At 46.1% G+C, this 19,420-nt stretch overlaps 5 protein-coding genes across 5 annotated transcripts; 1 reads left to right on the forward strand and 4 right to left on the reverse strand.

Moving 5' to 3' along the window:
- The first annotated feature begins 235 nt into the window (after nt 1-235).
- F4812DRAFT_439911 (WD40 repeat-like protein) lies at nt 236-4,505 on the forward strand. The gene is made up of 4 exons (XM_047935106.1): nt 236-915; nt 975-1,141; nt 1,195-1,352; nt 1,415-4,505. The coding sequence occupies exons 1-4, from the start codon at nt 771-773 to the stop codon at nt 3,918-3,920; spliced, it is 2,976 nt and encodes a 991-aa protein (XP_047787484.1). The 5' UTR covers nt 236-770; the 3' UTR covers nt 3,921-4,505.
- On the reverse strand, nt 4,506-6,637 carry F4812DRAFT_439913 (WD40 repeat-like protein). The gene has a single exon (XM_047935107.1). It carries the CDS (start codon nt 6,460-6,462, stop codon nt 4,963-4,965), a length of 1,500 nt encoding a protein of 499 aa, XP_047787485.1. The 5' UTR covers nt 6,463-6,637; the 3' UTR covers nt 4,506-4,962.
- A 185-nt stretch (nt 6,638-6,822) lies between these two features.
- On the reverse strand, nt 6,823-9,969 carry F4812DRAFT_439918 (dihydroxy-acid dehydratase). The gene is made up of 5 exons (XM_047935108.1): nt 9,165-9,969; nt 9,021-9,113; nt 8,699-8,810; nt 8,482-8,645; nt 6,823-8,367 (listed from the first exon to the last, which is right to left on the reverse strand). The coding sequence occupies exons 1-5, from the start codon at nt 9,321-9,323 to the stop codon at nt 7,063-7,065; spliced, it is 1,833 nt and encodes a 610-aa protein (XP_047787486.1). The 5' UTR covers nt 9,324-9,969; the 3' UTR covers nt 6,823-7,062.
- A 741-nt stretch (nt 9,970-10,710) lies between these two features.
- Nucleotides 10,711-11,757, reverse strand: F4812DRAFT_462017 (uncharacterized protein; the record flags this gene model as incomplete). The annotated part of the gene is made up of 2 exons (XM_047937964.1): nt 10,711-11,550; nt 11,611-11,757. 2 exons carry the CDS (start codon nt 11,755-11,757, stop codon nt 10,711-10,713), a joined length of 987 nt encoding a protein of 328 aa, XP_047787487.1.
- Nucleotides 11,758-16,957: 5,200 nt separating this feature from the next.
- On the reverse strand, nt 16,958-17,616 carry F4812DRAFT_439924 (uncharacterized protein). Its single transcript, XM_047935109.1, has 2 exons — nt 17,265-17,616; nt 16,958-17,183 (listed from the first exon to the last, which is right to left on the reverse strand). Exons 1-2 carry the CDS (start codon nt 17,474-17,476, stop codon nt 17,135-17,137), a joined length of 261 nt encoding a protein of 86 aa, XP_047787488.1. The 5' UTR covers nt 17,477-17,616; the 3' UTR covers nt 16,958-17,134.
- Between the last annotated feature and the right edge of the window lie 1,804 nt (nt 17,617-19,420).

Genomic DNA, 19,420 nt, shown 5'->3' on the forward strand with positions numbered 1-19,420 from the left:
ACTAAGTACCTCTAAAGTAACCTCTCCTGAGTCCTAAGGTAGGACGGAGTATCTAATTACACTAACAGACTAGGTATATTATTACATTAACCCAGCTTGGCTGGCTGCCTAGCTGCATGTGATCCCCCGGGTACATGCAGGTGATAAGGCGGATCTATATGGAGTTTAGCTCAAAGCGAAATACGGAACTTGATTAACTTGAGATTTCCGTTTTGATGGGAAGCTCTGCAATGTGATGGAAATGCAATGCGCTCTTCCAACTCGCGCCACCCGCGGCATTCCATCTTTCTCTCGCCTGATGGGATATAGCCTTATTAATCACCCTACCACATATAAACTCATTGTATTATAATATCATAATCTCCTCGTTACTTTATAATTCATTAGTTTAGCTTAGCTGGGATGGCTACCAATTCTCATGTGTCCCGATGTATATTTTTTGACTCGTGTTTAGAATTGAGACATTTGATCACTGAATTTTATTAAGGCATTCCTCAATTGATAACGGATGTGACGGGAAGAAAAAAAAGAAAGAAAATAGACCAAACACACACCCCACGCGCTACAACGACATATTATAGCACTTGGAAGCCAGCCAACAATTTACTAATCGCGCCAAATATCACTCGAATTAACCGTCTTCTCTGCAATTATATTAGGTATTATACCAAGCCTACGTACGCGACGAGAGCCCACCATTGCGCCTAGGCAACAGACCAATTTGGTCCCTATTCTTAGGTGACCGCGGTCGTGACGATAGATAATGGAATATGTCGACCTCTTCACCGGCCACCGAGGTCGCGCGCTCTCACCAAGACGATCTCACCGCTACCCGTGTTAATACAAAATCGAACCACAATGGATTGGACTCGCTCCATGATCTGGGCCGATCGCCCACTACCTCTGATGATCCGAGTACGTTGACAGCTCCTATCTTAGAGCCTCTTTCGCTAACACTCCACCCTAAAAAAAAGGTACTAGCACATTGCTTAAAGGTTCCGGGAAGAGAGGTGTCAATAAACTTACCCGGAAGGAAACAGGGGGGAAGGATGTAAAAGATAAAAAGGACGCGGATGCCGGGGCCCGGGCCGGGCCGCAACCTATACCCTCACCCTCACCAGCACTCGATCCATTATCTCACGTATGTTTGATATCCCGGTTTCCCGACAATGGAAGCTAACTCGTCTACCCTAGCATATATTTGCAAGGACCAATACCGAACGCTCCATTGCCTCCAGGTTTCGCAACCCCGGGCGGCCTGATAGTCCCGCAAATGAAACGATGCCTCGTCTTTCGTCCGAGGTATCTACCAAACAAGTGACCCCTCAACTCGACCACGTTAAGGATAAAAGGTGTGTTTACATGGCCAGTCGGGTGAAAGGTTGACCATGGGCTAACGAGCTCTTTACAATAGGAAGGGGGGTTTCCTTAGCCGTCTTAGCATGATTGGTGGCAAGAAGAAAGGCGATAGTATCCACGATGATGAATCCGAAATTAGCGAACTAAGGACCGAAGGCGCGAATGCCATTGCTTTCTCTTCTGCCGTTGGCGCTGGTGGTTATATCCCTCACCACAAAGAGCCGCCGCGTTATATTAGGGTTAGAGTACAGAATAAGAAAGTCAAAGAATTTAACCGCATGTTTTTGGCGCAGGAGCTTGTAGGAACGCAAAAGCCAATGGAGGACAGTCAGACGGACACCGGCAACGAAGCCGCAGCAGTACAAGAGCCTATCAAGGACGAACCGGAACCAGGAGGGCCAATCTGGGCTGTCGAGTTTAGCAAGGATGGAAGATACCTAGCCACCGGAGGTCGAGACCGGGTTGTACGTATATGGGCGGTTATCGCAACACAAGAAGAAAGGAAAGTGAGCGAGGAGGAAGAAAACGCCACCAGCGAAAAAGAAGAGCGTCTTAGTGCCCCAGTCTTCCACGCGAAACCGATCCGGGAATTTGTTGGTCACGCGGGCGACATTCTCGATCTCAGCTGGAGCAAGAATAACTTTCTCCTATCTTCATCCATGGACAAGACTGTTCGTCTATGGCATATAAGTAGACAGGAATGCTTGTGCACATTCAAACACAAGGATTTCGTTACGTCTATAGCCTTCCATCCTCGTGACGACAGATTCTTCTTAGCGGGCTCTCTTGACTCTTACCTGCGGTTGTGGAGTATTCCAGATAAAGCCGTTGCGTATTCGAGTCAGCTCTCTGATTTCATTACAGCCGTTGCTTTTTCTCCCGATGGGATTACCGCGATAGCGGGATGTTCGAACGGGTTTTGCTTGTTTTATGAGACCGAAGGTTTAAAATACCATACACAGATCCATGTGCGGTCATCTCGAGGCAAAAATGCAAAAGGAAGCAAGATCACAGGTATTGAGACGATGGCATTTCCCCCGGATGCCCCAGATGGCGTAGTGAAAGTTCTTATCACATCAAACGATTCTCGGATCAGGATCTACAATATGAGAGACAAGCATCTCGATTTGAAACTTAAGGGTCATGAAAATGCATGTAACCAAATCAGGGCCACGTTTAGCGACGAGGGCAGTTACATCATATGCGGAAGTGAAGATAAGAGGGCGTTCATGTGGTCTACCAGCCTAAAGCTTGCCGAGAATAACGAGAAGAGACCTTGCGAATACTTCGAGGCTCATTCTGACATCGTTACTGGAGCCATTTTTGCTCCAACCGCAACGCGACAATTACTACAGTCCTCTGGTGATCCCATATTTACGCTATGTAATCCCCCTCCAGTAACACTTCTCAGTAAAGAGGAATCGGCTGTCACTCGGACGGCAGAATCCCAAGATACACAGTCCGAAAGCTCAGCCAAAATCAAAAAGCCCGAAGAGTCGCCAGTATATATTGCACGGTCCGCTCACTACGATGGTAATATTGTCATAACCACCGACCATGCAGGTTTAATCAAGGTATTTCGCCAGGATTGCGCATTTGTTAAGCGCCGCCACGATAATTGGGAGACTGGTTCGACCTTCTCTAGGAAACTTGGAAGAGACGGTTTACTAGGACGAAGTGGCAGTATAGCCACGCGAATCAGCGCTAGCAGCCGAGATCCTCATTCTCGTCGAAGCTCACTCACCCAGCCACTTCAGGGCATATTCCAGGCCAACTCTGATCGAATTAATACATGGAGACATGGTGTCGAAGGACATCCCGGCAGACCAATCTCGGTAACCATTTCAACTCCTGCGCGCAGCGAACGGTCTTTATCACCGAGTAAGACATCCCGTACCCCTATAAACCTTACACCAAATACAAGAAGACACCATTATGCCAGTATGTCGGTTCCTAGTGTACCAGCAAGCCCGTCCCCCGGTAAACCGATAAATGGGATCAATAATCGTTCAGGTCTACGAGATTCACTAATCCCACCAACACCGAGCTTCTCTCTTCGGCCACTGGATGGGGAAGAAGACCAGTTAGAATTGGACCCTTCCGGGGCAAGCCATTCGTTTTGGAACCTTAATAGATGGCGAAATAGTACCCAAGCGCGAGGCAATGGGAATCATGGCCTCGCCCCTGATTCGGCGCATAACCGTTCCGCAAGTACTGGCCTAGCTTCTGACATAGTAATAGGGAAGGATACTCGACGAAAGAGCACAGCAGTCGACGCCGAAGATGCTAATAAAAACGACTCCTCGGACAAAACTAATCGCCGCAAGAGCTTACCGGCCGAGGCGGTATTATCCCGGGCGCAGGAACGTGACAATCTCGAGCCTCTCAAGCCTACCACCAGTCGACCCGACTCTTATGTCAGCCAATTGAGCTCGGAGCTGACTAGCGAAGACGGCGAGGATATGCAATGTCGAGCGTGCGGCAGCCGAGAGTTTCGGATGAAGAAAATCGGAGGAAAGAAGAAGCTTCTATGTGGGAAATGTGGCCGGCGGTCTGATTAACCTGTCGTCTGCCATCTCAGTGATTTATGTTTCGTTTATTTTTTATTTTTATCTTTCCCCTTTATTCCTACTCTAGTCCTATTCTTACTACAGCGAGACGATGATTGTATAGATAGTTGTGTGTGTATGTGTGTGAGCGGAAGGATTATACGGCCTGTACGAAGAAAGGATTTTGAAATGATTGGTCAATTGGTTAGATATACGCATGGCGATGGATGTTGTTTCTGGGATATTTATTTTTTTAGGAGTTGTAAGAGAAATATGGCTTTGGGTATTGGTATTGATATAGATACCACGATCGGTTTTGATTGATACACTGACTGCTCTTTGATATGTATACCCATATCTTGAATCTTCAACTAAGAAATACCCTACGCTTTTAAGGATGATAATATATTTATTTCCAATTTTTTTTATGTTTTCATACCGTTACGAGCTTGAGTCTGATGTGTGATGGGTATGGTTGTTCCCGATCTCCTACGTCGGCAATCTGAGGCTGAGCTGAGATGATATATATATATATAAAAAGCGAGATAGTCATTCCAAGATTTTCTTCCCTTTTTCATATCACGGCCTTATTATATGGGTTTACCGTGAGCACGTAGAAATCGATCAACGGATAACTCAGAGAATAATCGTTCTATTAATTGCGGGCTTCCTTTTTTTATCCGAGCGAATACCCCAATACATACTGGTGGTATTGTATAGTTATTCTATTTTTAACGCGCAAAGATTGTATACCTAGGTAGGCAAGGTAAGGTAGATATCACCAGAATTTACCTAGATCCAGATACCTAACGAGTAGCTTCGTTGAGACAACTCGTATACCGAATATTGCCCTTTACGCAGGACATCAGGCGCGATGACAAACTAATACCCGTAGATAGTTCTCAACTCTCCCTATGATGCCTAAAGATCCTGACTCCGTGATGGAGAGAATTAAGGGGTTCTCACTTCCCCCGGTTTCATCCTTCTATCTGGTGAAGAAGATCTCGGTATTCCCCGGACAATCATTTATTTTCTCGACTTGTGCTCACAGGCTTTATTTCGCGTGAATACCGTAAACAACCGGTATAGGTCTGAAAACGCTAAACTCCTGGCCCGTCGCAATGAGGGTACCGGGGATCTGGGGGTGCCAGTGGAGTTCCTTGGCGTGTTCGGAGATGTGTTCGAAGAGCAGCTGGGGCGGCATGTCCTTGACGCCGGCCGTGTCCTTGCTCTCCTCGTCGTCCAGCTCGACGGACAGATCCCACAGGGTGACCTTGTGGTCGCCCGCGGCGACGGCCACCATGCTGTCGTCCGTGGGGTGCCATTCGACGCTGGTGATCTGCTCCTTGTGGTAGTTGAAGCTGGCGATGGGGCTCGGCTTCTGCGCGCCGCCCTTCCACTGCCGTAGATCCCACACGCCCCACACGCCGTCGTCGGCACCCGTCGCGAGGAGATGCGTCGTTAATCGCGACCACGACATCACGTTCACGTCCACCGAGCTGACCTGCACCGTGATGGCGGGTTTCCGGCTCTTGCTGCGCACGTCCCAGACGCGCACCGTGCCGTCGCTAGACGCGGACGCGAACACGGACGCTTCTTGCGGACTCCATTGGATATCCTCCACGCTGCTGGTGTGTCCCTGGAATGCGCGGGTGTCGGTAACCCAGCCCCCGCCATCCGTGCGCGTCGTCACATATATCAAACCATTGTTATCGCCGGTTAGAAGCTTACCGCCGGGCACAAGAGGTGACCAATCGAGGGCGTAACCTTCTGACTTGTGGGCTCGGATGGTGGAGAGCGGCTTGTTCTGCTGGGGGGTGATAACGGTGCCGGGGCTGTCGAAGGACGCCAGGTGGGGTGTAACGTCGTGTATGAAGATGTTAGTCGACTCTGTCATGGTCGCTGTGAGAGTGGTGGGCGGTTTCGAAGGATCCTGCGAGGGGATCTGGTGGCTTCGGATACGGTTCGTAGTCGAGGTTAATGGGATGGACTTGGACTCGAGGATAGGATCTGACTCTTCGTCGTCGGAATCCGAATCATCCTCAGATTCGGAGTCCTGGCCGTCCTTTTGCATACGGCTCAGGCCGCTAAACTTCATAATCATGAGCTGGTTCTCCTTTTCGCGTGTGCTCTCGGCCTGGGTACCGGCGACAGTGTACATGGTGGCAGGATAGACCTTTTCCCGGTTGTCGCCAAGACTGTCGCGCACGATGTCGAAAGAGAGACACGGCCAAGGGGTACTAAGGTTATGAAGCATTTCGTAAGTGCCCAGATCTGGGGCGAGATGTTGGCCAGCCTCAAGCTTGTTGCGCCCGACGATAAAAGTGCTATCGTCGACATCCATGTTGCCAGCTGCGTTTTCCTCAGCCTCGCGCTCTGCGTCGGGTCTACCGTCAACGCCAGCCTCGAAGATCTCGTCCTCGCTCTCAAACTCGTCCTCGAATTCGTCCGCGAACTCGCCCATGTCCTTGTCGTCTACGTCCATGGGCTCAGGACGAACACCTCCCTTCAGAGGAGCATGTTCGTCTCCAACGTCCGCCGTACGTTTAGACATGATGTCTAATAATTCGTAAACCACAAGAATTTGTTTATTTATAGGCTGTAGAAGGACGAAAATGGAGAGTCTGTTAGTTAGCGCTGTATAGAAAAAAAAATGCCAACGTTTAATCGCGATTATCTCGCGACGCAAACGTTGAATTGAAAATTATTTTTTTTATTTAATTTTTTTTCTTGTATGCCCCTCGGTAACCCCGCGATCAGTGGCTGCTGCTTCAGGGATCCTGGTATTTAAGAGTGGGGCTCTTACTAGGTAGGTATCTAATCTTATCGATAGATTATGCAAGCAGCATCTAGGTACCATCTCTTATGAAATCTTTCATAACTTTCAAAGGAATGGAATTTACCTTTAGCTTGACTAATAACTAATCCGTACCTAATCAAAATATCTTATAGAACTCGCTCTAGTTATCTTTACATAGGTACCTTTGTTACTTCTTACACGATATTTCTTTTCGGTTGGTTCTACCTAGTTGCAATATCTCAACACATAGCAGGACATTCGATAACACAAATATGACATACACTACTGAAGTACCTCTTCATATTTATCCAGAGTTCTACGAATGGCTGAATGTCTTCATCGGTGTGGTAATACTTAATCCTCTGGGTCCCATTGGTCTGTAACAGCACCGTGACTGGCATCACCGACCAGTCTCGCATACTTGGCCAACACACCCCTCCTAGCTCTCGGGGGAGGAGCCTTCCATGATTTCCTCCTCTCTTTCAGCTCTTCCTCGCTCACATTGGTTATGTCGATTCGATTCTTAACCGCATCAATAACGATCGTATCTCCATCTCGAACTAATGCGATAGGTCCGCCTCTTGCTGCTTCTGGAGTTACGTGGCCGACAATGAAACCATGGCTAGCGCCACTATATCTACCGTCCGTAACAAGAGCGATGTTCTTTAATCCCGCGCCCATAATAGCTGCGGATGCCTTCAGTTGCTCAGGCATACCGGGACCTCCACGCGGCCCTTCGTAACGAACTATGAGAACTAAATTCTCATCGCGCGGGATCTCGCCGCGCGTTAGGGCATCGTCGAGCTCATGCTCCTTGTTAAACACTCGAGCTTTACCAGTAAAGCTCAGACCCTCTTTACCAGTGATTTTAGCAACGGCACCTTCTGGTGCAAAATTCCCTCGCAGGATCCGAATATGGCCTGTCTCTTTGATAGGGTCCGAGAGAGGGCGAATGATCTTCTGGTCAGGCGGTAAGCTAGGCCAATCGGCGACGTTCTCCGCAAGTGTACGGCCCGTTACGGTTGGGATATTGCCGTTGATTAGACCGGCCGCTATTAGCATCTTCAACACGGACGGAGTGCCGCCAATCTTATACAAGTCTTCCATCAAGTACTTTCCACTCGGGGCTAGATCCGCGAGGAAGGGCGTCTTATTGCTGACCCTATCGATATCGTCCAGAGTGAGCGGTACTTCAGCTGTGTTCGCCATAGCTAAGAAGTGCAAAACTCCGTTAGTAGAACCTCCCAGTATCATAGTAAGGACCAGCGCGTTTTCGAACGATTCCTTAGTCAACAAGTCTCGCGGACGAATATCTTTCTCCATAGTGATTTTAATGACCTCGGCGGCGCGTTCGCACTCGCGAGCCTTTTCCGGGGATAGAGCAGGATAAGACGACGACCCGGGAAGAGTGAGACCCATGGCTTCTATAGCCGTTGCCATCGTATTGGCAGTGTACATTCCACCGCATGCACCTGCACCGGGGCACGAATGGCGTTCGATATCGGACAGCACGTCACTTGGAGTTCGGCCTACGGCACCAGGGTTCGTCTTGGCCTGAAGCCGGCCATACGCAAATGCCCCTGAAGCTTCATAGCAAGTGCTCACATTCACGTCACGTTCCAATAATTCCGAATAACCCTTTCGAATAGTTCCGCCATACTAGAAACTGCAAGTTAGCGACGCGTCTGATGCGGAAAGCCTGTGGGCTTAACTCGCAACTTTACTGCCAGGTAGACAGACAAGTAGCTGCTTTAGTGGCGACTAGGGACTTACAATCATGATGAAAGGGCGATTATGGCGTGCTGCCGCCATGATAACACCCGGCATGTTCTTATCACAACCGGGAATTGCGATATTGGCATCATGGTGCTGCGCACAGGTAACGGTTTCTATGCTATCGGCAATGAGGTCGCGTGTTTGAAGCGAAAATCTCATTCCTATTTTATAATATTTAGCGACTCCGGTGCGGAAAGAAGCAGCACAAACCAACCTTCGCCCCCCATGGTAATAGCATCTGATACACCTATAGTGTTATACTGCCATGCTAACATATTCTGCTTCTCTACCGCTCTCTTCACGATTTTCCCGAAATCGAGGACTATCTTTGTTAGCTTTCTCCGTATTGAAGTATATTTCGCGATTTCCACCTTCACTCACGATGTGTACTGCGGACAGCAACCATTAGCTACGGGCACCAGGTCGTGAACATGTGATTATTATAGTCATAATACAAGCCAGTATCACTTACTTGCACTGCGAGTTAGGAGTCAGCAATGCTACGAGAAATCGAGCTATGTTTTTGAATAACATACAGGGTTTCCTTCCCACCAGACCGTTGCAATTCCAACTTGAGGAGCATTCTTCATGATCTCTTCATTCGGCACACCGGCGCCGTATAGCATAGCCTATACCAATATGTGAGTCTAGAGTTCCTTGCATATAGATTGGCCACATACTTGGGCACCAGGGAAGTCATGTTCCCTTGTGATCGCATTAGACCATCGATTTAAGGGACCGCCCGCTGGTAAGCACTTGAACTGAATATATTGAGGATCGGCTTTGGGGTCCTGAAGTTTGGGGCTGAGACCCGTCTCAGCTACGGGTGCGTCGCTCATGTTAAATATGTCCAGTTTTGGCTAGTTCAAATACCTATGATGATAGGTAGCAACTATATACCGACGGTTTATGCTTTAACAAAAGGATCTGACGGTTTATATAGGAGTTATATTTATAAATCTTCAGCTTGGTACTGGCTCTGCGGGGTAAAGAATTTGCCGGGTAGGTTCAGATCTTATAACGATTCTAAGATTCGGAGGTTTTGACGTAACGAAGATTTAGAAACGGGGAAAAGCCCGGATCCCGGCGCGGAGATGATTCGGAAGCAAGAGCTGCATTCATACTTATCTAGGTATACACTTGAAGCTAGTAATTTGAAATCCTTGAGAGACGACTGGCTAGAGCCTAGTAGACGAGCTGTACCAAGTCTATAAAGATACCCACATGGCCCACGACCTAAAAAAGCAACTTTTCTAGGATATACCCATTACATTATAGTTCGAATACTTTGGTGTTGTCGGCCCCGGCTATGGGAGGGGAAAGCGGAGTAGCATGCAAGTAACACCCGAAACCAGAAAGAGATACAATATTGCGCTTATACAAGGTAAGTGATTAGTTCGTTATATTTGCTGTGGCTTTCTGATTCGAGGGATTACCTAGGCCAAACATGAGGAGAGGAGACGGCGCTAAGTGTTACGTGCAGCTCCCCCCAGTGACAAGTTTTATCTTATGCGATGCTAGCATGCACAATAAACATGATTGACTGACTGTGTAGATGTTTTGGGTGCTATCATTTTGTTAGTTCAAGATAGGGGATCCCCCTTTATTTCCTCCCTGCTCTAGACAGAACATAGACCGCTCGTTACGAGTTTTTTTTAGTTTTTTTTTTTTTTATTGGAAATTAATGTACAGAATTCCTCGGCCGTAAAATTTGGGCATTGGTTTTGCATCATAAATCGTGCTGGCCAAAAATATTAAAAAGAAATATCCATCCAATTATACGTACACATAAAACTAAATCATAGCTAGCGGCCGTTCAGGACATCTCGCCATTTTCTTCTTACCACCTCCTCCACAGACTATGTACCTCCGGGCCAACTGTGTCGAGCAGCCTCCCTCGCTGGCCTCCATGCCAATGCTCTCAAATATCGAGGACAAGCCCAAAATACGAACAGTGAAAGGTGTAGCTTTTATTCAACGGTGGCCGCAATAGCCGCCACCGCATGCCCCAGGATAGAATCGATGCGTAAATTTTTGACCGATAAGTGTTGAATTAGGAAATCTAGAGGCATTACAAGGGCAAAAATAGTTGATTCAGGAATCGCTGCCCAGCCAGGACGGGCAACAACCCACTCCGGTACTGAAGTAACACCAATGCGAAGCGCCGTAGTGACTAGAATGCATTGATGTAGTGCTAGTCTTCAATGCGAATGACACTCCAGGACCCTAGGCACCAGCAGTTACACCAACACTTCGTTCCTCTTCTAATCGCCGAACCATCTCCCTCTCCTTCGGACTTCGTGGATTGGCATCGATTCCGAGGATAGCGCTAATACGGGTCTTGTCATGCCTTTCATAAACAATCTCCCGGTCGTTGGGACTGGTAACCGGTGTAATCGGAGTTTGGCCGCCCATAGAAAATATGCTTGTCTTCCACGCCTGCTCTAGGACGATTGGGCTAATACCCGACCCATATTCAGATGCGATCGCACTCCAGAATGATGACCGATGCGCAGCATATATTGACTGCAGTCGAGGGATATCCACGTGAGCTGAAGGCGGCGGGAGGGAACAGTCAAGTCGAAGAACAGGTACCTGGCTAATTGATGCGGACTGAGGAAACGGGGATGGCGCTAGCGACCGAGCCGAGTCGGGACCCGAAGCAGGATAGTTATACGAAGCCGGGGGCGCAGTATTTGGGAGAGCAATTGTCGACGGCTTTGGCAATATCGCGGGAAGATGAGGCGATGTGCCAGCATTCGTTACAATACTAGGGAGTTGCACCGTGGTCGCATAGCTGGGTGAGTCGGGCTCCTGACCAGTGGCACTCACGGGAGAGGAATTACCACGAGGAGTCTCCTGGATGGGAGATGGGATAGTAGCCGGCAAGATGGGAGAATGACCTGTTGAGGACACAGATGATACCGACATAGTCCGCTTCCGACGATTGCTTCCATGGCTCAGCTGGTGATAATGAAGACGGCAAGCTAACTCGGTTTTTTTCAAGTGAGCAGCAATATGCTTATAAGGCATCTTTTGAAGGCGGGTTTGAAGAAGATACACCTCCTATTCCAAGATATTAGTTTACAATCGAAAGAATATAAGCATGGCTTCTACTCTACTCACCTCCTCTTCGCTCCAGGCTCTCCCCCCACCAGTCGATGCTGTTAATTTTCTATTCTTATTGACAGCATATTCATGTCGTTCGAGAACATCGCTGGTTGGCGCGTATGACATAACGGTGGATGTGGTTAGTTGCAGTGGTGGAGACATTGTGTACTCGTGATCTACCACAGCTGGATGGTCGTAAGAATAGCGAAGACGGCGCTGCCTCAACGAAGTTAAAAAGGGATATGTGTAAAATAGGCAGGCCAAGCTGCTAGAAGAATCGAAGTTGCTGAAGGTCGTCGTGTTAATAAGACCAGGTATCTGGAGGTTTTATTGCGGTTGTGCCAGATTATTGATGTTCCCAGTGAGCTGCCTCTCGGGCCCTTCCTTGTCACGCCAGAGATTAAGCGTATATACCAGATACAAAAACGAATCTAACGGAGAGTTGTAAACTGATCCAAATTTCACCGACGACCAAAGCGATTATTCAAAAGAGCGTAAGCAGCCAAGCCAGTTGGACAACGAAAGAAAGTGGTCGCTAGCTGCGAAAGAAAAGAAAGGAGGCTCGCAACAACGTTGTCAATGATACAGTAGTTGAACCTATGGGGAGGGTAAAGAGGGGAAAAAATCAGTAAGAGTAAGTGAGACGAAAGGCAGATAATAACGATAATGCATCTTCTACATCTTGATGCTCAGCCGATACGTTCTAGATTGACTAGGGTTAACGCTGACGGGGGTGGGCACTACCACACCTCCCGTCTTGAACTTTTTTCAATTATAACCCTGTAACAAGAGGTTTAAGCTGGAGCGGAGGGGACGAGAACGGAGGAGACAGGAACGGAGGCGTTAGTCTTGGCTTGATGCGCTGGGCTGAAATCCATGTGCATCGATCTAAAACGGACAAGCCTAGATAGGACAAGCGCTAGAGGTGGGATTTCATTCATTCCGTGATCCGAAACCATGAGAGCAAACTTACTATGCGTAGTAAGACGAACAAACTTAAGAAACTCTTCGAACAAATACGCCATAAACCTTGAGGATATTGCTGACTTCCCGTGGTCGAAAATGCAGCCACAAGGAAGAAAGGTGGCTTCAGTAGAACTCTACGTGCCAGAGTTCTCGTTCTCGTTCTTCCTGTTCTTGTTCTTCATGTTCCTCTTAGCAGAGCTCTCTTTTCTCTAGGAAACTAGGATTTCTATGCTTCATGTATTCGGAAACCACGGCTACAACGCAAATGACGCTAGATGCGACATAAACCGGCCGCCGCCTGCGGCCAACGGGCGTTGATGAAATGATAACCAGATCTAGATGGGATGCACTTTTGTTTTCCAGTTCCGTTCCATCGCACCCATGTCCGTTTCGATGGGAGGTTAGAAAGAAAAGCGGTCTTTCGTCCAGGGTTACAGAGAAGAGGGGCTGCCTTCCACTCGAGGACCCTATCTTGTCCGACCTTGACTGGCAGTGGAGGTTATATTTGACCTGGTCGGCCAGCCCATTCCCGGTGTTGGTGTATTATATCGGAGATTTAAGTAGCAGAGCATGTTTAGTTAGCATTCTCGGATGTTACGATACGAGTTGTAAGCTTAAGTGAGTGAGTGTTTGGTGCAGCTGGAGGCACAACAGACACAATTAGTTAACAGTTGGGTCGAGACAACTCAACGTAGGGTCATACACGTAGAAGCATTGTGGTAGGTAATAATAATAATAATAATAATAATGGTGATGATGATAATGATAGTGATGATAGTGATGATGATAATGATAATAATGATGTAGGTTTCGAGGTGGAAGAAGGGAAAAAAAGGGTCTGTGTCGGAAGTTTGGTTTTACATCTGTTAGGTTTTGTGTATGGACGTTGCTTCACTGTGTTACAGGGACGCGCTTATTCATTTTACAGGGTTTCTAATTGGTTTATCGTACCCCATAACGAACCCCACACACGACATAGCGTTTCTTTAACCCCTGACTAGCATGGAACCTTGGAACCTTAATACCCCTTCTTTTTCCCCTTTTGTTCAGCCTCCCGCGGCTCTCTGTAATAACCAAAGTACAAGTACTATTTTTTTTTTTAATTCGTTTTCGTTCCCGTCTAATATAATGTCTTGAGTAGGTTAAGAGGTATATTTACTTTCATACCTATGGAATATGCCGAACTCACGCGGCCCCAAACATAATACCATAACTTATACCCCGTATAATCTCTCTTTCGTTTTGTTCCGTGCTCCCATTGCGTTTCTTGTTCAATGAAACTAGGTAGCTCGTGCTTAATGTGCGATAAATGTTTTCGTCGTCGCAAAAAAAAAAAAAAAAAAAAAAAAAAAAAAAAAAAAAAAAAAAAAAAAAGTCAGCCGATCCAATCGATAGCATGAAGTTCGCTTGATGATTACCAAATCCTATAAACCCCAGAGTTGCATGATAGCAAAGATGAGTTTGAGTCGCCGTTTTGTTTCGCCTCGTATAATAGCACAGACCTTGTAATACTCGTGTGTTTTATCAACTAAATACCTACCTAATCTAAGGTAGGTAACTAATTCATTAATTTGTCTCTTGATAGTTACCTTGTAAATACACTAGGTAAGGAAGACCGAAAAAGTTCAAGGGATCCTCCTATTCCATTACTCAAGCTTCTAAAGCAAGGCTATCAGTGGGACAATTCATACCATACCCTATATCGCAGTCGAAGCCGTCTTCATCTACCTTAGTTAACTGATCATTCTAGCTTACCTATAGAGACTATGGAGACTATGGAGAAAAACAACTACCTAGGTAGTTATATTTCGACTAATATTTCGTATATCTAAATGAGAGCCGTGGCCCAATAAGCCGGACCCCTTGTCGCGTGGTCAGTAAAGCGGCAGGGCGGGAACACATCCTTGTCGCGGGTCGCCGTAGGCTTACCTGAAGTTGAAACCTGCCAAGTGGTGAGCCTAGAACGGATCCTCGTTGGCGCCGGAACATCGCGAATCTAGCGTATCGACCCAATTATCGAGTTCCATCCAACACACTATCGCGCTGAATATTATCATACATCTTTAAACCCAGGCTAGGTTGATTCAAGCCTCAACGCCTGCAAATATTTTACCCGCGAGAAGCGGGCGGGGTACTTGTATCCTCAATGCTCCGAAGAGCATGTCGAAACATGTCGATAGTGACCAGATCAAAGATGTGGATAACTTATCACCGATATTGGCAGTGCCAGGATGTCAGCGACATACGAAACGATTACTTCACGGCGTCTATCTACATTTGGTCTCTCCCCGCGGAGCGCTACAACATTCAGTAAACAGACCTCAAAACTCCAACTAACTAAGCCGCTGGCTGGCTGGAAGAGATACATACTGACAGCTAATATCGTCACCGAAAGAGCCACCCTCTTACGCTAGGTTTTGTGTATATTAGTGAAATCAAAATCGAGAAGTCGTTCGGGAAATTACGTGTTCCTCATTACCAGAGTGCTTTCTTATCAATATTGCCCCTATTTTATAATAGTTATATCTTACATACCTGGTACAGACAAAACAGAAACCCCGTGACCACCCGTCTATCAAACACATAAGACGCAATACAAATATCAGGAACTAACCCTATTATTAAAGAACAATAATAAGTTCGTGATGTTCTCGCGTGAAGGACTATCGGTTTGGTAAGTAGAAGACGGGCGTTTCCTAATACCGCGTCGATCATACTGTTCTTGCAGCTGGCATTTTCATCATCCTAAACTATAGAGTGTTTATGGTAGCAATTTACATTTCAAGGTTGTTTCTTGAACTAGCGTCAACCCTACATGTGTAAAGAATCAATGTCTCAGGAAGCGAAAACAAGGGGTACATGAGCAATACCTACGGAGTTGTACTTCGTGCATGCAGCTGCTGGGTAGCTCTTAAGTACGTACCTCAGAAGGAGAGTCAATTACATATGATGTATATAGGATTCAATCCCCTTACCCATGAAGTATTCGACCCTCGCCACCACACCTTTTACTCAAGTATTGTACACTGCATGTACCTAAGCAACTAAGCTAACGATCTGTCGTGGTCAGAGTCGCATTTTCAGACTGTGTTCCAACGGTCTGTTACCTTCATAGTTTCAATCGTTCCAGCTTCTTGGGAACACACTTACACATCACGTCAGAAGTGGGCTATTATGGCTTAGCTCGGCCGTCGATCAAGTGCTGGGAGAGACCAGATGACAGACTTTGCATTGAAAGCGCCTTTTGACAACCTTGCCAACGATGGTGGGATAAAAAACAAGCTAGAATTTGATAAACGATGTTTCTTGGTCTTAAACACAGGCGGATCCGCGGCCCGTCGAAAGTTCTCCGGTCATTGCCTTTGCGTCTCTCTATCGACTTCTAGCTTTATTAACTTTGCTAAGCCTTCGATTGTATATGAACTACGTATTATCTTACAGGTTATCATGTATACTTACCAGTTATACACTGTTATAACATTTACCAATCGAGTTAGCCGATGTTCGAGCCAAGTTCTAAGGATACCACCTCCAATCGCCTCCAACCCAGTAATGGTTTTCTTGCATTTTTGCGTTCATCGAAGACACGTATCTAAGCATGTGGGGAGCACAGTTGTTTTCGTGGTTACAGAGCCGCATTTGTTAAATACTTCGGGCAAGCTACGTTATAATGTTTGCTACAGTCCCGACTGCAGATACAAGTTGGCTTTCGATACAGAGCTAGAAGCCCGGTAGGATATACGCCCTATTGAACTAGTGGAACATCAAGATGGTACATGGTTCTGCTCGCTGCTAAAGTTGAATACTTGACACAGGTGTGTACATATCTTTCACTTTTTTTGAAGTCAATTGAGGTATCTATAAACTTCATAGAAGCCGTAGCTACCTACTCGTAATGTAGTACCCCGTAATATGAGAGGTTATACCCCTTACTAAAGCTTTGCAGGATCCCTTTCCTCAAAAGCTATCTTACATATCAGATATGACGCCGTTGACCATCACTACGGTACTCGTGTACTTGGTAGTTCAGCGTTGGTTCGTCTCAATTTCGTTATGCGATGGTCAATATTGCCCAGATATTCGCCCCATAAAGTACCTAGACCTGGTGTTTCTATCAGGGGAAAGATGAAAGTGCACTAGATACAATACCTAGGTTCATATACTCTTATCTCTCTAACATGTACATAGCCGCTCAGTAATGATAGGGTGTCACCTATATATCCCAATAAGCTACGCTTTCCTCAAGCTATATACCAGGAGAGGTGGTACACCGCTGAATTTCCACAAGGAAACTGACATGTTTCTGGGAACAGTTATGGAGAACGGTATGACTACATGTGTACTACTGTTTCATAGACGACTTAGGTAGGTGGACAGGCAAGAAAAGCAAGCACTTCATATATTTGTATAGGTAAGATCCCCTCGTAATGATAAAGATTATACCGAAAAAGGCCATTGTCATTGAAGTTAGAGAGGGAGGTATGTACTATGAATACGGTAGAATTGTACTGCCTACATTTACATTCTCAGCACTTGCTCCTCGCGAATCCAAACAGGTCGTTGGCGTCCCAGCTTAGTAGCCATAGTCACTTGCTCTCGGACTCCTATAAGGAGTAAGTTGACTAGTGTATAGGGGGTGACCGGTCAGCTGCGTCCGATAATGAATCTAGAGGTATGAATATAGAATGTTGTAATACGAGTACCTAAATGGGTCAAGCATAGGCAAGTAGATAGATAGTATTTGAGAGTGACCGCGAGGCTGCATTGCATACGCTGCTTGTATACGCTGCTTGTATACCTCGACCTTATATAGGTACTTGCGATCAAGTATCGTGAGGATGCGTGTACTCCATACTGCGGGGAGAAGTATCAATACTTGGCCGAAGTCATGACCTTGCGGACACTTGCGTTGCATGTGCTTGGCATCGCGACTTTAGCTCCATAACCAAACTCTCTCCTGGTCTAAACTAGCTTACCAAAAGTTATTATGTGATTCCCGTTCTTGGAATTGAAGCGGAATTTGGTTAAATATAAATTATATATTAGGTATGAAACGCCGTCGCTATTGAACTACCTACCTCATGTAAATAACATGAGTTTTAGTATTGGTGCCTTATTCTGCGTAAGTACAGATACAAGCAGGTTAAATTGACAATGTACAATACATAATCTGGACTAGGTATTACCTATACTTCGTACACGCCAAGAATATCTAGGTTAGGTGCAGACAAGGTTTATAGTATATACCTACTGCCTTATACCTATACATACAATACCTACTATGTACATGATGACTACACGACTACACTGAATGTATAGATACCAGCCACATCATCGATGTACATTATCCACTTGAATACCTGGCCACATCAAAGCTACCTAAATAACAGGATTTGCTTAAGGCATTAATATATGAAATAAATATATTGAACCGTCTACCCAGGTAGGAGGGCTAATATATGCTAGAGATGATGATTCGGTGCGGATAGCAGCATATCAGGTATGTATGTAATTGATCCCCGAGCCTAATAATTATCAGCTATTTCACATCCGATTCCGATATACGATAGCAAAGAGCGAAGTGTAGCTTTATTGGCTGCAGCCGACTCTGCTACTTTCATTATGTAGTCATCAATCTTTACGTCGCAAAATACTTCTTCAGAGACGGTTTTGTTTAATATATTAAAAATCTATCTTGTACGAAGTAGAGACCAGTTAAACCATAGACAAATCAAGCACACGAAAAATTGAAATATCAAAAAAAGTCTAGCGACTTCAATACCTTAGATCTTGAACATGCAGACTTGTGATGTACTTGGAGGTTACATGATCAGAAAAGGGCATTTGCAGGTACATACGGAAAATGTAGCAACATGAGCATGAATGGAATACATGCGATACTATGTACATTCAATACATTCAATACATGCTGCAATAGTTGAATCTTGTAGCAGCTAATATCACGTGCGGCTTATTTCAAAAGCACGGTGGAAGGCCAGAAGGCACGAGTGTACGAGAGTGTACGAAGTACGGAATACCTAGGTACAGTCCTTTTCTCTCGTGGGGCATCAAGAAATGCTTCGAATTATTGGTAATCACTCACTAGCTCACAGTCTTGACCCATGATTAACCGAGTTCAGGGTTAGACCGGAACATGGCCGCCAAGAGATTTTATATACCCACAAGGGGAAAAGTCAGCAAATTAGAAAAGGCGAATGCGCCTTAGAGCCACCATAGCCCGAACACTAAAGGTACTTCCCACCTTCGATGGCTGCGTACCGCCAAATCTTAACCTTTCCACACTTCTTTTTTCGTGAGGTGCCAGTCGTTCGAACCCACACCCCCAGGTCGCGCACGAAAAATAAAAATAAAAAAAGATTAGACACCAATCCAAAACATCGACCAGCCTAAGCCTAAGATACTTTGCTCAAAAGTACTCCCCGAGGAACCCAAGGAACAAAGTCGACAGCTGTCCGAGTCCTGGTTAGTCGAGTTAGGTATCCTGCATTAATCAGGTATCAACAAGTATCAGAATTCTGATCATCGCAAAGTCACTTTTGTGTTCATTGCAGAGGTAAGTACTTCAATCGCGCGCTACTTCTTTTTAAGATCCTTGCATAAGGAGTTATCAACTGCAGATTTGCAAATTGACACATGCGATTAGGAACTTGGAGGAAAACCGTTGCTGGTTTTTTGGACCAAACTGAAGGAGAAGAGGAATTTTTAAATTCCCTAGAGGAAAAAAAAAAAGGTATCGTGACCTCTCATTTTTTTATTCTCTCATATCGATGCGAGTCTTACGGCAGCACAGCGCCACATGCCTGTACCCAATGAATTATCATACCCTCTCAGTTACAGC

The sequence above is a fragment of the Daldinia caldariorum genome (genome assembly GCF_022478825.1).
Source record: "Daldinia caldariorum strain CBS 122874 unplaced genomic scaffold F4812scaffold_16, whole genome shotgun sequence".
Lineage (NCBI taxonomy): Eukaryota > Fungi > Ascomycota > Sordariomycetes > Xylariales > Hypoxylaceae > Daldinia > Daldinia caldariorum.

Bases quoted from the DNA above. Each gene is read 5' to 3' on its own strand.
- F4812DRAFT_439913 (XM_047935107.1), bottom strand. From the start codon at position 6,462: ATGTCTAAACGTACGGCGGACGTTGGAGACGAACATGCTCCTCTGAAG.
- F4812DRAFT_439918 (XM_047935108.1), bottom strand. From the start codon at position 9,323: ATGAGCGACGCACCCGTAGCTGAGACGGGTCTCAGCCCCAAACTTCAG. The intron at 9,114-9,164 runs GTATGTGGCCAA...ATATTGGTATAG, and splicing joins ATGACTTCCCTGGTGCCCAA to GCTATGCTATACGGCGCCGG. The intron at 8,368-8,481 runs GTAAGTCCCTAG...TGCAGTTTCTAG, and splicing joins ATCGCCCTTTCATCATGATT to TATGGCGGAACTATTCGAAA.
- F4812DRAFT_439911 (XM_047935106.1), top strand. From the start codon at position 771: ATGTCGACCTCTTCACCGGCCACCGAGGTCGCGCGCTCTCACCAAGAC. The intron at 1,142-1,194 runs GTATGTTTGATA...CGTCTACCCTAG, and splicing joins CACTCGATCCATTATCTCAC to CATATATTTGCAAGGACCAA. The intron at 1,353-1,414 runs GTGTGTTTACAT...TCTTTACAATAG, and splicing joins GACCACGTTAAGGATAAAAG to GAAGGGGGGTTTCCTTAGCC.
- F4812DRAFT_439924 (XM_047935109.1), bottom strand. From the start codon at position 17,476: ATGCAACGCAAGTGTCCGCAAGGTCATGACTTCGGCCAAGTATTGATA. The intron at 17,184-17,264 runs GTACTCGTATTA...CCTATACACTAG, and splicing joins CCTATGCTTGACCCATTTAG to TCAACTTACTCCTTATAGGA.